The sequence below is a fragment of the Heterodontus francisci genome, chromosome 7 (genome assembly GCF_036365525.1).
Source record: "Heterodontus francisci isolate sHetFra1 chromosome 7, sHetFra1.hap1, whole genome shotgun sequence".
NCBI lineage: Eukaryota > Metazoa > Chordata > Chondrichthyes > Heterodontiformes > Heterodontidae > Heterodontus > Heterodontus francisci.
The window spans coordinates 135004730-135021508 of NC_090377.1; the positions used below are offsets into that span (position 1 = coordinate 135004730).

At 43.3% G+C, this 16779-nt stretch overlaps 1 protein-coding gene across 2 annotated transcripts in view; it reads left to right on the forward strand.

Annotated features, from left to right (window-relative positions):
- Positions 1–16779, forward strand: part of lss (lanosterol synthase (2,3-oxidosqualene-lanosterol cyclase)) — a 116120-nt gene that overhangs the window by 43084 nt on the left and 56257 nt on the right. For both annotated transcript variants that reach the window (XM_068036212.1, XM_068036213.1), the window contains exons 10-14: positions 3769–3866; positions 5032–5059; positions 6026–6082; positions 7377–7448; positions 11850–11900. In XM_068036212.1, the coding sequence (XP_067892313.1) occupies positions 3769–3866; positions 5032–5059; positions 6026–6082; positions 7377–7448; positions 11850–11900 (306 nt within the window). The remainder of the gene's footprint in view (positions 1–3768; positions 3867–5031; positions 5060–6025; positions 6083–7376; positions 7449–11849; positions 11901–16779) is intronic.

Below are 16779 nucleotides of genomic sequence, written 5' to 3' on the forward strand. Positions count from 1 at the left end.
CATCACCTCATTCCATGACAATATGAGAGGCACAATTCAACATGGTGGCTCCTCATCAGAGCCCTTTCCTATCCTGAGTGGTGTGAAACAGGGCTGTGTTCTCGCACCCACACTTTTTGGGATTTTCTTCTCCCTGCTGCTTTCACATGCGTTCAAATCCTCTGAAGAAGGAATTTTCCTCCACACAAGATCAGGGGGCAGGTTGTTCAACCTTGCCCGTCTAAGAGCGAAGTCCAAAGTACGGAAAGTCCTCATCAGAGAACTCCTCTTTGCTGACGATGCTGCTTTAACATCTCACACTGAAGAGTGCCTGCAGAGTCTCATCGACAGGTTTGCGTCTGCCTGCAATGAATTTGGCCTAACCATCAGCCTCAAGAAAACGAACATCATGGGGCAGGATGTCAGAAATGCTCCATCCATCAATATTGGCGACCATGCTCTGGAAGTGGTTCTAGAGTTCACTGACCTAGGCTCAACTATCACCAGTAACCTGTCTCTAGATGCAGAAATCAACAAGCACATGGGAAAGGCTTCCACTGCTATGTCCAGACTGGCGAAGAGAGTGTGGGAAAATGGCGCACTGACACTGAACACAAACGTCCGAGTGTATCAGGCCTGTGTCCTCAGTACCTTGCTCTACGGCAGCGAGGCCTGGACAACGTATGCCAAGAGCGACGTCTCAATTCATTCCATCTTCGCTGCCTTCGGAGAATACTTGGCATCAGGTGGCAGGACTATATCTCCAAGTCCTTGAAGCGGCCAACATCCCCAGCTTGTACGCACTACTGAGTCAGCGGCGCTTGAGATCGCTTGGCCATGTGAGCCGCATGGAAGATGGCAGGATCCCCAAAGACACATTGTACAGCGAGCTCGCCACTGGTATCAGACCCACCGGCCGTCCATGTCTCCGCTATAAAGACGTCTGCAAACGCGACATGAAATCGTGTGACATTGATCACAAGTCGTGGGAGTCAGTTGCCAGCGTTCGCCAGAGCTGGCGGGCAGCCATAAAGACAGGGCTAAATTGTGGCGAGTCGAAGAGACTTAGTAGTTGGCAGGAAAAAAGACAGAGGCGCAAGGGGAGAGCCAACTGTGCAACAGCCCCGACAAACAAATTTCTCTGCAGCACCTGTGGAAGAGCCTGTCACTCCAGAATTGGCCTTTATAGCCACTCCAGGCGCTGCTTCACAAACCACTGACCACCTCCAGGCGCGTATCCATTGTCTCTCGAGATAAGGAGGCCCAAAAGAAAGGAAAGAACAGACCATCGAATAGCGGAAGGGAGGTGGAGGAAGAAATATGCAGACAAATTAGGGAATTGAGTTTAAAAACACAATTAATAATCATGGAGGATTTCAACTACCCTGACATTAATTGGATAGAAGAGGTAGCTAAAGGGGATAAGGGAATGGAGTTCCTACAGTGTACAGGACTCCTTTCTAACCCAATGTGTAAAAAGCCCAACAAGGGAAGATTCGCTACTCAATTTGTAATGGGGAATGAAACCGAGCAGATAAGAGAAATAAAAGGGTAACATTTGGGCAGTAGTGACCGTAATATAATGTGCTTTAAGATAATAGGGAATGACATAAGTATGAAGACAACCAGGTTAATAGATTTTCAGGGGCTGAGAATAGAACTTGGGGAAATAAAATGGGCAACAATGTAGAACAGCAATGGGAAACATTTAAAACTGTGTTCAACACAGCGCAAGAAAAATATATTCTACTGAAAGAAAAAAAACACTAGTGAGACTCCATGAATGAATAAAGATATAAAGGAATAATGAAGGGTTAAGAAAGAGGCATTAACTACATAGATATCAGAGGAGTGCATGATGAGAAGAAGCAAAGCGGTTAGGAGAGAAGTCAAAAAAAACAATTAGGAAGGCAAAGAGGAACTAAAGTTAAATTATCAAGGAACATAAAACAAAATAGTGAAATATTTACGGACACATCGATTAGCAAAAAAGGAATGCTGAGATGGGACTAGGACCATTAAGGGATAGACAGAATAATACCAAAGGTAACAATAGGGCGGCACAGTGGCGCAGTGGTTAGCACCGCAGCCTCACAGCTCCAGCGACCCGGGTTCAATTCCGGGTACTGCCTGTGTGGAGTTTGCAAGTTCTCCCTGTGTCTGCGTGGGTTTCCTCCGGGTGCTCCGGTTTCCTCCCACATGCCAAAGACTTGCAGGTTGATAGGTAAATTGGCCATTGGAAATTGCCCCTAGTATAGGTAGGTGGTAGGGAAAATATAGGGACAGGTGGGGATGTGGTAGGAATATGGGATTAGTGTAGGATTAGTATAAATGGGTGGTTGATGGTCGGCACAGACTCGGTGGGCCGAAGGGCCTGTTTCAGTGCTGTATCTCTATATATATAATAGAGAGATGGTAGGAATATTAAATAATAATTTCACTCCTATATGTACCGGGGGATGGAACAGGGAGACATGACATTGAGTGATGAGATGAGTAATAAGATAAGTGTATTTAAAATTTAAAAAAAGGATGCATTGAATAAACTGATCAAATTCGAAGAGGATAAAGCCCCTGGTCCAGATGGATTACATTAAAAGAATCTAGGGAAGAGATGGATGCATTACTACACACATTTAATAATTTTTGAAAATTGTCACCAAGCAGGCAAGTAGCTAATCACATTGAAGTATTCTCACAGACAGCAAACTAGAAAGTAAAATGCATTTTCCGTTTACTTAAATTTTAGAGAGAGAGAGATAAATGATTGGCACATAGACATGGGATTAAGGTAGAATCTGCAACATGAACATTTAAAAGTATGTGGAATTTTTATCATAATGGAACAATTTGACATTCTTTTTTTTTAGAGATACAGCACTGAAACAGGCCCTTTGGCCCACTGAGTCTGTGCCGACCATCAACCACCCATTTATACTAATCCTACACTAATTCCATATTCCTACCACATCCCCACCTGTCTTTATATTTCCCTACCACCTACCTATACTAGGGGCAATTGCTAATGGCCAATTTACCTATCAACCTGCAAGTCTTTGGCATGTGGGAGGAAACCGGAGCATCCGGAGAAAACCCACGCAGACACAGGGAGAACTTGCAATCTCCACACAGGCAGTCCCCAGAATTGAACCCGGGTCACTGGAGCTGTGAGGCTGCGGTGCTAGCCACTGTGCCGCCCCTCTATGAATATAAAATTAGTTTTTCAGGGCCGGTGAAGCTGCTCAGCAATAATTATGAACTTATTGAGCTGTTTCAAAACCCAGTTACACCCCATTCAACAAGCTGCAACATATTCAAGGGTAAAAGGGCAAGTTCTCATCAGTTCACTAATTTCTAATTGATTGCAGACTAAGAAGACTTCAACAGTGCAACCTACGGAGAAGCATTGAATCACCTATTGTAACTTCTAGATTTCCATATTTAACTGCACACGTGCAGACTCCACAAGTTGCTGTCCGTTTCAGAGGAGTAATGATGGCAAACGCTGACAGTTTTGCTATAGCACTACCGCAAAATCTGGGCCTTTGTATCTGTACTTCACACTGACCTGGAGTGTGTGTATGTGTGTGTGCATGGAATAAGTTCTAAGCTTTTCTCAAGTTACAATGAGACTTGGACTCTATTGAGTGTACAGTGCGATTGGTGTAGACCAGACCTACATGATCATTTGACGCTGTCAGTGTGGATAGTCACCTGACTAAGATTGGGTGGAGTTCAAGTGGAGACTTCTTTGCTTCACTGTTTTCTGCGATTCTATTTGTCTTCTAGATTTCCAAAACTATCAACATGTTGGTTCGCTGGCATGTGGAGGGTCAGAAGTCCCCTGCTTTCCAGGAGCACGTTTCTCGTATCCCAGACTATCTCTGGTAAGTTTTCTGACTGGATTGTTTTAGGATGAGATAGTGAAGACCAACTGGCCATGGTTTGAGAATGGGGATGAGTCATAACTATTCTTAAGACTTATGCCTCTAAAATGTGTTAATTTGGCCTAGTTGTTTAGTTTCTATTCACTCTTTTTATAATTGAGTATGAGAATGGATATAGGAAAATAAAAATGCTTCCTGCTGCGTTTGTGTGCACATGTCAAAGCCACATATGAGAACAAAGCAGTACTGCTGTAGTAATGCCTTTTGTTATAACAGTGCCTGATGCAGCAGGATAGAGCATGGCAGAACAGCAACACCTCTCCCTTGTGTTGCTTCCTTTGAGGTGCTCGGGAACCAACACAGAACAAATGGCCACATGTGGTATATTGGTGCTTTACTAGAACTGTTGGAACCAGAAAATCAAACACCATTGTGGAAGCGTTATTCCCACAGGGACTGCAGGTTGTTGAAGGGCAAGGCTCTACCAGTAACTTCTCGGAGGCTAGGGATGGGCAATAAAATGTGGCCTTGTCAATGGCACCCATGTCCTGAGAGCAATATTTTTTTTAAAATGTGTGGGGTAGGGTACGAAATGTCCTGTAATCGTTCCAAATTGTGGGGCTGTCAGTGATTTATATTTACATCTGCAGCCTCATCCCCTGGAACCTTCACATCAAATTCACCACAGCTTTCTGCTGAAGAGAGTGTGTGTTGAGGTGTGAAACTCTGATCGGGGGAAGAAGTGGATTTGCTAAAGGAGCAAGATAGGCATAAAAAAACAGAAAATGTGAAAACTCAGCAAATCTGATGGCATCTGTGGGGAGAGAAGCAGAGTGATGACCTTTCGTCAGAATAAGTTAACCTGAAAGGTTAATTCTGGTTCTGTCTTCACAGATGCTGTCAGACCCACTGAGTACTTCTAACATTTTCTGTTTTTATTTCAGATTTCCTACGTTTTCTGTTTTTTTTTCCAGGTTTCCAACATCCGAAGTATTTTGCTTTGTAACAGAGTTAATTTGAATGTGTGTATTGATGCATTGAAGTGAGCCTGGAGCACAGTGCAGATGTTGCCGATGACTGCAGCATCTCACTGAGCACTTCTAAACAGCATCCAAACAACTTCCAAGTTCGTTGCAGCCTCATAATCTTCAAATTCAATTCACAGGCTCGGCCTTGATGGACTGAAGATGCAGGTAAAGTGTTCCCTTTTTAAAATTCATTATTGAGTCGAGGGCAGGGGATCTGATTAATGTACTCTGGGTTTAAGGAGACATGCAGCTCTCTAGTATAATAAAAACAAGAAATGCTGGAACCACTCAGCAGGTCTGGCAGCATCTGTGAAAAGAGAAGCAGAGTTAACGTTTCGGGTCAGTGACCCTTCTTCGGAACTTCACTGACCCGAAACGTTAACTCTGCTTCTCTTTTCACAGCTGCTGCCAGACCTGCTGAGTAGTTCCAGCATTTCTTGTTTTTATTTCAGATTTCCAGTATGCCGCTCTCTAGTTCTGCTTTGCTGAAATGTATGACTTTCTACAAATTATTGCAGCTTTCCTCTTTATGTAAATTTTCCAGTGGGTGTGCAACACTGCATCATCTCCTGAATGATTTATCGATACTTTTTATGGAGCTATTCACTTACAGGAACACTACATTCCAGTGGTATCAGCAATGATTGCTCTTCTTGCCATTTAATTACTATTAAATGATTGTCAGTGCTTCTATTTCTCTTGTCAAGCACTTGGTACTTATCTAGAGTTCTTTATTTGCTATGACTTTTTATTGACCCACTACCAGTCACAGATCATGTTTCCTGCTGTCTGATCGTGAGGGACTGTTTAAAAACACCTGGTAGCAAAGATTTTTTTTTAAGCAAAGAGTTGGTGTAGCAGTGAAACGGGAACATCGCTGGGGCAGGTTAGAACGTCGCTGGGGCGAGACTTAAGACATTTGAACTGCCATGTCTTTGGCAGCTACTGACCAATAAGATATTGACTGGAGCCGTAAAAGAAGTTGTTTGTTATGAGACTGAACAAATAGACTACAAACTTCTACACTGCTGTATAGTCAGTAGAACGGCAATTGGGTATTCACAGAAATGCACCGAATTATCTGCATTGGGTATTCACAGAAGCGTACTGAAATATCTGTCTCTGTCCCAGGGTACCAATGGATCCCAGCTGTGGGATACAGCTTTTGCTGTTCAGGCCTACCTGGAGGTGAGTAACCAAGTGCCACAAATCAGTGAACATGCCTGACTGGTTGAACAAATGGAATTTCTTTAATGAAAATATTAACCTTAAGCTGGAAAGTTTGTTGAGCGTAAATGCTGTTTACTGAGGCCAGCCTTTGAATGATCCAGTTATCACATGAAATGACTGGTTATTGGATTTATTTGGCCTGTAATTTCTATTCCTATTTCCCTCTCCTCCCCAATTCCATCCTGGAGATACTGGAGTCTTGCAGTGTTTCCAGTAATAACCCAGCTAATAATCAGCACAAACCCAGGAGTAAACATGGGACCTTCCCGGTTTGTATCACTAAGAATTTATACCATGTGAATCATTAGCCAGTAGATTCATGGATAAAGCCCTGTCTGTAACTATTCTGTATGCAATTGATTTGAGATATCAGATTGAAAAGTAAAAGCATACAGAAAGCTAGTTTATGATGTGACCTTGCATCTCCATCACATTGCAACATTGGTAACCAGCAGCAAGCCCATGTGCTGTTCGTTGCACTTTTGTTGTGATGTAACTTTGGCGTTGGATGGATAAATAGTGTTTTAGGTACCTCAGTCTGTTGTGAGTCTGGTTACTGGAGTGTTGCTATCAAATGGAATGATGATGAGATCCAGTGGATTCTTCCTGCTCTGGGAATCTTTTCTAAGTATGAATGCAGTACTTGGGTCTTATTATTTTAACTCCCTCATTGGGAAAGGAAATGAGCTGGAACTAACTCCACCTGAGCTGAGATCAGGAATTCAGACAACACTGCACGCACTGTGAAGAGAAATCCTGATCTCGGCTGGAATGTTTAGGATACCCTTGTAGTGTCTGCTTGACTCCTTACCTGCTGAAGGAGTGGAATTCCTAAGACCCTAAAGTTTGCGTGACAATGGAAGCTATAATCCCAGGTGCTGTTTGCGTTCCTGATCTGTTAGATGGGATCAACAAATCCCATGACAAAATTAAGGTAAGGAATATTAACTTTCGGAAGCATATAAATGTTTTAAAGATATTTGGCAGTTTCTATCTGGAGACAAAAAATTTGGCCAAAAAGCCAGTGATCTCTTATTGCTGTAACAAAAGATTATTGTGATATTTTTTTAAAACAACACTTTTCCATTAATTCCAAAATTGCAGCAGTTCTATGAAGAAAAATAGTGAGGAATCTGCTCCTTTTTGCCTGGTTTCTCCAGGAGTGAAAGATGATGTCTGTCAGCCTTAGATGTGTGTATTTTATTTTGTCTCTAAATGGTTTGATAACTTCTGGTATTTTCCCTTGATGTAGGCAGGAGCTCAGGATATCCCAGAATTCGCAACCTGCCTGAAAAGTGCCCATGAGTATTTCCAAATCTCACAGGTAATGTCAGAAATTGGGAGTAAAATTGCCACTGGAAAAGAACTGGAGAACTTAAGGGTAGTGTTAGATTAAAATAAGAAGCTTAAAATGTTGCCAAAAAGGGTAGTCGGCCTGAGGATTGGGAGGGTTTTAAACATCAACAAAAAATGACCAGGCAATTGATTAGCAGTGGGAGATGTTGAATGAGAGTTAACTGGCAAGAAATGTAAAAACACATTTTAAGAGCTTCTATAATTATGTATAAAGGAAGAGATTATTGAAAGTAAACGTGGGTCCCATTTAGGCAGAGACAGGAGAAATTATAGTAGGGAATAAAGAAATGGCAGAGATGTTAAAACAGATATTGTGTGCCTGTCTTCACAGTAGAAGACACAAAGAACATACTGGAAATTACAGGGAACCAAGAGAGTGAGGAACTTGAGGTAATTAATAATAAAGTAAAAGCACTGGAAAAATTAATGGGACTAAAAGCAGATAAATCCCTGAACCCGATGGCCTGTGTCCTGGGGTTCTAAAAGAGGTGGCTACAGAGATAGTGGAGACATTGGTTTTGCTCTTCCAGAATTCCCTTGCTTCTAGATTGATTCCCATGGATTGAAAAGTATCAGATGTAACCCCTTTATTCAAGAAAGGAGGGAGAGAGGAAAGGCCAGTTGGCCTGACATCAGTAGTAGGGAAAATGCTCAAATCTATTAAGGGTGTGGTAACAGGACCCTTGAAAAGTCGCAATATAATTAGGCAGAGTGAACATGGTTTTATGAAAGGGAAATCGTGTTTGACAGATCTAGAGTTTTTTGAGGGTGTAACTAGCAGGGTTGGTAAGGGAGAACCAGTGGATGTAGTGTATTTGGATTTTCAGAAGGTATTCAATAAGGTTCCACACGAGGTTTTGATTGAGGTTGGGGCTCATGGGATTGGGGCTAATATATTAGAATGGATTGAGGATTGGCAAGCAGACAGAAAACATTAGGAATAAACAGGTTGGGTTTGGGTTGACTAATAACTAGTTGGGTGTGGCAAGGATCAGTGCTTGGGCCTCAGCTATTTACAATTTGTATCAATGACATCGAGTAGAATATATCCATGTTTACAGATGATACAAAGTTAGTTGGGAAAGGAAGCTGTGAGGAGGACACAAAGAGGCCTCAAAGGGGTATAGATGAGTTAGTGATTGGGCAAGGTGACAGATGGTACGTAATGTGGGGAAGTATGAAACTATCTGCTTTGGTAGGAAGAATGGAAAAGCAGAATTATTTTTTTTTGAAGTTGTGAGACTAATGAATGTTGGTATTCAGAGGCATTTGGGGGTTCCTTGAACGCAAATCGCAAAGTTATCATGCAGGGACAGCTAGCAATTAGGAAAGTAAACTGTCTGTTGGTCTTTAATGCAAGGGCATTAGAGTATCAGAGTAAAGGAGTCTTGCTGCAATTATATAGGGCTTTGATGAGTCTGCAGCTGGAGTACTGCATACAGTTTCGGTCTCCTTGCCTAAAGCAGATTATACTTAGAGGGGATGTAATGAAGGTTCACGAGATTCCTGGGATGAGTGTCCTACAAGGAGAGCTGAGTAGAATGGGCACATCTCCTCTGAAGTGTAGAAGAAATGAGAGGTGACCTCATTGAAATGTGTAAGGTTCTTAGAGGGCTTGACAGGGTAGATGTGAGAGGCTGTTTGCTCTGTCTGTGGAGTGTAGAACTAGAGGTCATAGGCTCAGAATAAGGGGTTGGCCATTTAGGACCGAGATAAGGAAAAATGTGTTCACTCAAAACATCATGTAAATCTTTGGAATTCTCTACCCCAGAGGGCTGTGGATACTCAGTCAGTAAGTATATTCAACTCTGATTTCGATAAATTTTTGGGCGCTAAGGAAATCGAGGGATAAGGGGATAGAGCAGGCACTTTAGAAGTTGATGTCGAAGTTTAGTCATGATTTTCTTGAACTGTGGAACAGGCTCAATGGGCCATATGGCATTGTTCCTTATGCTAAAATAAACCTCGTCACATTCTAGCTGTTTGCAGAAACCTGGTTGCTCTTTGTGTCCTTCAGGTTTGAATTTATTGTGACTGCCTTTGTGAATGTATTTTTATATGTTGAAATCGATTATCTAGTGTGTTGCAAAGTGAGATTCTGGCAGAGCTCCCTAAATGTATTTCAGTGTAAGTGTAGAACTTGAAGCAAATTCTTGAACAAAACCTAAATCAATGTAAAGAGGCAGATGAACATTTTTCATGAGTATTCTCTGCACAAATGGTCCTATAATTGGAGCAGATAGTTCCACACTTTCCAGGGAGAGAGACACCAGCTCTGATTTTCGCAGTGCTTTGGTCCACGACTTGTAATAAACTTGCTATGTCTGCAGCCTGAAGAGGGCATACAAAGCTCACAAAAACTGGCCTTAGCCGAGACAAGATGGAAACTGAGCTGGACCGCAGCCGACCTTGGAGTACTAAAAGCCAAAGACTTCTGCAGTGAAATATCACTTCCAGGATGAAAGAGCTTGCATTTATATAATGTCTTTCATATTATAAAGTTGTCCAAAAAACCTTGCGTCAATCAACTTTTCTCAGGTGTAATATTTACTATATAGGCAGATGAGTCAACTCACACACAGCATAGTCCCACAAACAGGAATGAGATGTGACCAATTGATGTATTTTTATGGGTAAGTAAAAGTTGATCACACCATCAGGAGAACTCCTTGAGTGGTGCAGTGGGATCTTTAACAGCCACCTTGAACAGTGTTGTAGCTGCACTGGAACAGCTGGCTAGGGGCGTGGCTAGTCCTGGAGCACACAACTTCAGTACACCAGCCAGAATGTTGTCAGGGCCCATAGCCCAGTGCCTTTGGCTGTATCTTGATATCAGTTGGCTGAAGACTGGCACCTGTGATGCTGGGGATCTCAGGAGGAGGCCGAGATGGATCATCCACTCAGCACTTCCGGCTGCAGATTGTTGCAAATGCTTCAGCCTTCTCTTTTGCACTGATGTGCTGGGCTCCCCCATAGTCGAGGATGGGGATGTTTGTGGAGTCTCCTCCCGTTAATTATTTAATTGTCCACTACCATTCACGACTGGATGTAACAGGACTGTAAAGCTTTGAGCTGATCTATTGGTTGTGGGATTGCTTTGCTGTGTCTATCGCATGCACATCCTGTGTTGTAGCTTAACCAGGTTGGCTCCTACAGTGCAGTGACTTGGTTAGTATTTATTCCTCAATGAACATCACAGAAAACAGATTACCTGGTCATTATCACATTGCTGGTTGTGGGAATTTGCTGTGTGAAAATTGACTGTTACGTTTCATACATTGCAGCAGTGACTGCAGTTGAAAAATACTTCATTGGCTGTAAAGTGCTTTGGCACATCCGGTGGTCATGAAAGGCGCTATATAAATGCCAGTTTTTCTTTCTTCTCGATTTATGTGGACATCCTGGCACATGGCATGGGCCACATTCAGCCAAGTTATGTGAGCACACATAGACATTGGTATGCGTTTTGCCCATTTGAACATAAAATTGACAGAATATATACCAATTTCTGAGGGTGAGGATCTGCACCAGCATCTGTGTATCGCCATATCGGTCTTCACTTTTTAGTGCCCCTGCCAGTTGCCTGAAATCCGTGTTGGATCACTTTAAATATGCAAAATGTTGTGGCCTGTTTTAGGATCCTTTGGCAAAATGTTTGGAAAAATTAGATGGGGGATGCTCCATGCAAGTTCAGACTAGTTGAGGTTTTGTTTACTTCCTCTTCTATGGAGCGTGGAGTAGCAGGAATGCGCTTCCCAGCTCCACAACACTGCTGTGGATTGCTGCCAACTATACTGTGCCCTCTTGCATATTCTGCACGTATTGGAGCTTGTGATGCTCCCTGAGAATCCTCCGTCCCCATCGCCTTTTTCATCATCCACCCGCTAAGGAAAACAATCTTTCACTCTTTACCCACAGTACTGCTCCCACTTGCCATGTTGCTAGTGCTGCTCTGGACTCTGCAGGAAATGTTGGGTCACACTCCCCCTGATCCTTGCTTCCCCCAGACCCCTCTCCCTCCAACCAGTCCAGTCCAGTCCCCTATCTCCCCACCCTTGCTCGTCATATTTCCCCTTGGATTCTTTCAAAGAAATAAACATCGGTCCAACTTCAAGTTTTCTATTTTTATATTATGAATCAGAGAGTCTACATCGACCCATGGTTTATATTTAACAGTGACGGTGTCAAGGAGTTGGCACATAGTTATGAGTCACCATGAACTAGTGAAATGGGGCTTATGACTAACTCTGTACGGTACTGAGTTTCTCCTTAAGGGACCTGGAGGGAAAAGGGTGAGAAACAAGACGAGTGTGAGAACTGTATAAACATCAAGATTCCCCTTCCCTAAATCTACTGTTTTGTTTTTCAGGTCCAAGACAATCCTCCCGATTATGACAAGTATTACCGTCAGATGAATAAGGTGATTTGTCTCCGGATTCTGATTCACAAATTCGAACTTTTACTGCTGTGTTTTTTAAAAAATTTATTTTAATTTTATTTTAGAGATGCAGCACTGAAACAGGCCCTTCGGCCCACCGAGTCTGTGCCGACCAACAACCACCCATTTATACTAACCCTACAGTAATCCCATATTCCCTACCACCTACCTACACTAGGGGCAATTTACAACGGCCAATTTACCTGTCATCTGCAAGTCTTTGACAGTGGGAGGAAACCGGAGCACCCGGCGAAACCCCACGTGGTCACAGGGAGAACTTGCAAACTCCACACAGGCAGTACCCAGAATCGAACCCGGGTCCCTGGAGCAGTGAGGCTGCGGTGCTAACCACTGTTCTTTTGACTCAAAACGTAGGGCAGTTTGAAGTGTTTCCTGCACGTAGATTGAAATCACCATGGTTATTAATTTTGATCTATTTCCTCTATTTTTAAACGCTGTGTGGTCTCTTTAGAAGTCAGAGCACTGGCAGTGAACAGCACTTTATGTTTTGATGGCACATCTTGTGCAAGAAACTGTTCAAGTCCTTTAATGGGGGGGCAGATGGAGATTGGGCACGCTGTAAGGATTTGCAGGAGGCGGGGGGGTGGTGACAAAGACCAAAGGTCTGAGTTTCTAGGAGATTTTTGAAGGCTCGCCAAGAGCGAGTCTGCACCAAAGGTGCTGGCAAAAACCCAAGATGCTGTCTTCAGTTTTGCTGCCTTTGAGCTATAGGCGATTATAATTCCTCAAGGACTTGATAACAGACACATGTGGATAATGCAAAAGGCAAGTGAATAATAACAGCTGTGGAGTCAGTGATGGTGGAGGAGCTGTTTGGGGTGTTTGATGTTGTGGGATGTGTGTGTAAATGTTTAATAGAAGGAATCCAATAATAACGCCTTGGGGGACATCAGAGATGACTGTGTAGAGATGGGAAAAGAAACCGTTTGATAAATTTCACTGACTGCACTGTCACAAGTTGAAGTGAAATCATGAGAAAGAGTTGTGGATATGGACCATGAAGGAGAACGGAGCAATCAGCTATGTCACACAGAGCAGGAGGACAACGAGGGGCCAGCAAGTTATAGAAGCAACATTTTCACTAGTGACTTTTTTCAGGGTGACTAGAAAGCAGATTGAGGGGAGCTCAAACAGTGAGTGTTAGAGAAGTGAGCATGTTGTTAAGTGACAATGTTATGTTCTGGGGTTTTTGATCAAACAGACCGATTGGAGTTAGGGTGATAGTTTATGAAGTTGGAAGGTGGACCTTGGAAGAAGGGAGGTGGTTATTTTAAAAGGGTGGGAGCTATACGTGAAGCAAAGCAGAGGTTGGCCAAGTCAGTGAGTGTGGAGTTGAAAAGATGGAGTTGGATGTTGAGGAGGAGTTGGAAAGGGTTAGAGAGATGGTGAGTTTCATGGAGGAAATGGGGAAGAAGTTGCGGAGTGCAGAGAAAAGTAGAGGGAGGGTACAAAACAATGAGGGCAGTGAGAAGCTAAGGGTGGCTGAGTGAAGTTTTGGGAAAGAGAAAGCTTATGAGTTTTTTCTATCTAGAATCACAGGATGCAAGGAAGAGGGGTCGGAGAAGGTAGCTAATGGTTGCATTGAACTTTAGGATCATTTAAAATTCTACAATCACTCTGAAATGCTAAGAGGATTTATACACTGAGAAAAGTATTGCTTGTTATTGTCAGGATAGATCTGTGGGCGGGGGGGGTGGGGTGTGCGGCGGGGAGACAAGCAGGCCAGTTAAACGGCACATGCACTCATCCAACCCACAAGCTTAACAACAACAAAATGGCTGTTGTTCTGAGGTGGTGGAGCGGGGGGGGGGGGGGGGGGGAGATATCAGGGTTTGATGGGCCCGAGGGCATTGAAGACAGATGCAGGGCAGTCAGAGCAGAGAATGACACAGGCATTAGTGTGGATGAGAGGAGAGGGAGTAAAGAAACTGAGTGGTAATGGGGTAGAAGGAGACAATAGAGGGCCTTGAAGTGGGAAGGGATGAAATAGCTGAACTACTTGGAGATGACTGTTAATAATTACCTGGAAGTGCTGAGGCCTTTTGAAAATGAGCTGTTGAAGCTGCAGGAATGATGGGGTGGAAAACTGCCTTAGCCTTGTTGCGGATGGTGGGAGGGCAGAGAAATGGAGATTGGGGAAGGAGGACTGATAAAGTCTGAGCATAGACAGTGAGAACAAAAGGAAAGAAAGCAGTGGGTGAGTAATATCTGAGCATAAACACTGTAACATCCTCTGCTGTGTTATAGATTCATTACAGCACAGAAGGAGGCCATTCAGCCCATCAGGTCCATGTAGAGCAATCCAGTCAATCCCATTCCTCGCTCTAATGCCATGGCCCTGCAAGTATATTTCCCTCAAACGCCCATCCAATTTCCTTTTGAAGTCATTGATTGTCTCTACTTCCACCACCGTCATAGGCAGCGTGTTCCAGGTCATTACCACTCGCTGTGTAAAAAAAAAAAGTTCTTCCTTGCGTCTCCCCCTGCATCTCTTGCCCAAAACCTTGAATCTGTGTCCCCTAGTCCTTGTACTATCAGCTAATGGAAACAGTTTTTCTTTGTCTACCTTATCTAAACCTTCAGAATCATGTACACCTCTATCAAGTCTCCCCTCAATTTCCTTTGCTCCAAGGAGAACAACACCAGCTTCTCCAGTCTAACCTTGTAACTGAAATCACTCATACCTGGAACCGTTCTGGTAAATCTCCTGTGCACCCTCTCAAGGACTATCGCAGTGTTCCTAAAGTGTGGTTTCTTCACACTTCTCTCTATCAAATTCCATCTGCCACTTGCCTGCCCATTCTGCTAGCATGTCTGTGTCCTGTTGCAGTCGATTGGTATCCTCACTGCATGCCACACCTCCAAGTTTTGTTACATTGGCAAATTTTGCCATTTTGCTCTCTTCCAAAATCCTTGTCATTTATATAGATCAAACAAAGCAGTGGTCCTAGCACTGAACCATGTGGAACACCATTGGCGACGATCATCCTGTCTGAAATCAACCATTTACCACGACTCGCTGTTTTCTGTCTTTAAGCCAATTTTTTAAATCCAAGCTAACACTGACCCTCCTATTTCCTGAGCCTCAGGCCAGCCTTTTATGTGGTACTTTGTCAAATGCTTTCTTAAAATTCATATAGACAACATCCGCTGCTTTCCCTTCATCAACCTTCTCTGTTACTTCATCAAAAAAAATTCAATTAGTCAAGCACAATCTGTCTTTCATAAATCCATGCTGGCTCTCCTTAATTAACTCAGATACCTCCAAGTGCCTGTTGATTTTTTTTCCCCCTGATTATTAGAGTCATAGAGTTATACAGCACAGAAACAGGCCCTTCGGTCCATCATGTCTGTGCCAGCCATCCAGCACCCAACTATTCTAAACCCATATTCCTGCACTTGGCCCATATCCTTGTATGCTATGGCGTTTCAAGTGCTCATCTGAATACTTTTTAAATGTTGTGAGGGTTCCTGCCGCCACCACCTCTTCAGGCAGTACATTCCAGATTCCTACCATCCTCTGGGTGAAAATTCTTTTCCTCAAATCCCCACTAAACCTCCTGCCCCTTACCTTAAATCTATGCCCCCTGGTTCTTGACCCCTCCGCTAAGGGAAAACGTTTCTTCCTATCTAATGCCCCTCATAATTTTGTATACCTCAATCATGTTCCCCCCCCCCTCAGCCATCTCTGCTCCAAGGAAAACAACCCTAGCCTTTTCAGTCTCTCTTCATAGCTGAAATGCTCCAGCCGAGGCAACATCCTGGTGAATCTCCTCTGCACCCTTTCCAGTGCAATCACATCCTTCCTACAGTGTGGTGCCCAGAACTGTACACAGTACTCCAGCTGTGGCCTAACTAGCATTTTATACAGCTCCATCATAACCTCCCTGCTCTTATATTCTATGCCTCGGCTAATAAAGGCAAGTATCCCATATGCCTTCCTAACCACCTTATCTACCTGTGCTGCTGCCTTCAGTGATCTATGGACAAGTAAACCAAGGTCCCTTTGACCTTCTGTACTTCCTGGGGTCCTACCATCCATTGTATATTCCCTTGCCTTGTTAGTCCTCCCAAAATGCATCATTCTCACTTTTCAGCATTAAATTCCATTCACCACTGCTCCGCCCATCTTACCAGCCCATCTATATCGTCCTGTAATCTAAGGCTTTCCTCCTCACTATTTTTAAAAATCTTACCCACCATTGGTTGAACTAACTGTCCTTTAATTTCCTCAAATTTAATTACTAGGAATGTCCTTACACCCTTTCTTGAACAAGGGTGTCACATTTGCCACTCTCCAATCCTCTGGCACCTCCCCATATCTACAGAAGATTGGAAGATTATGGCAAGCCCTTCTGTGATCTCCACCCCCACTTCCTTTAGCATCCTGGGATTCTTATCCACTCTAAGCATAGCTAGGCTTTCCAGTACATCCCGCCTATCCATTTTCATCCAATTTATTACCTCTACCAACTCCACTGCTACTGAGTTATTTTGTCAACATTCTCTTCTTTAGTAAACACCAATACAAAGTACTAATCAAGTATTCTAGCTTTGCCCTGTGCTTCTAAGCATATATCGCCCTCTTTGTCCCTAATAGGCTCACCCTGTCTCTTACTACCATCTTACAATTTACATGCTGGTAGAGGATTTTTGGGTTCCCTTTTAATATTAGCTGCCATTCTATTCTCATATTCTCTATCTGCCAGCCATCTTATCCTCTTCATTTCCCCTCTCAACTTATTGTATTTGGCCTGATTCTCGCTTGAATAATTCACCTGACATTCATCGTACATCCTTCACTTTTTGTTTCATCATATTCTCTAGCTCTCTCATCATC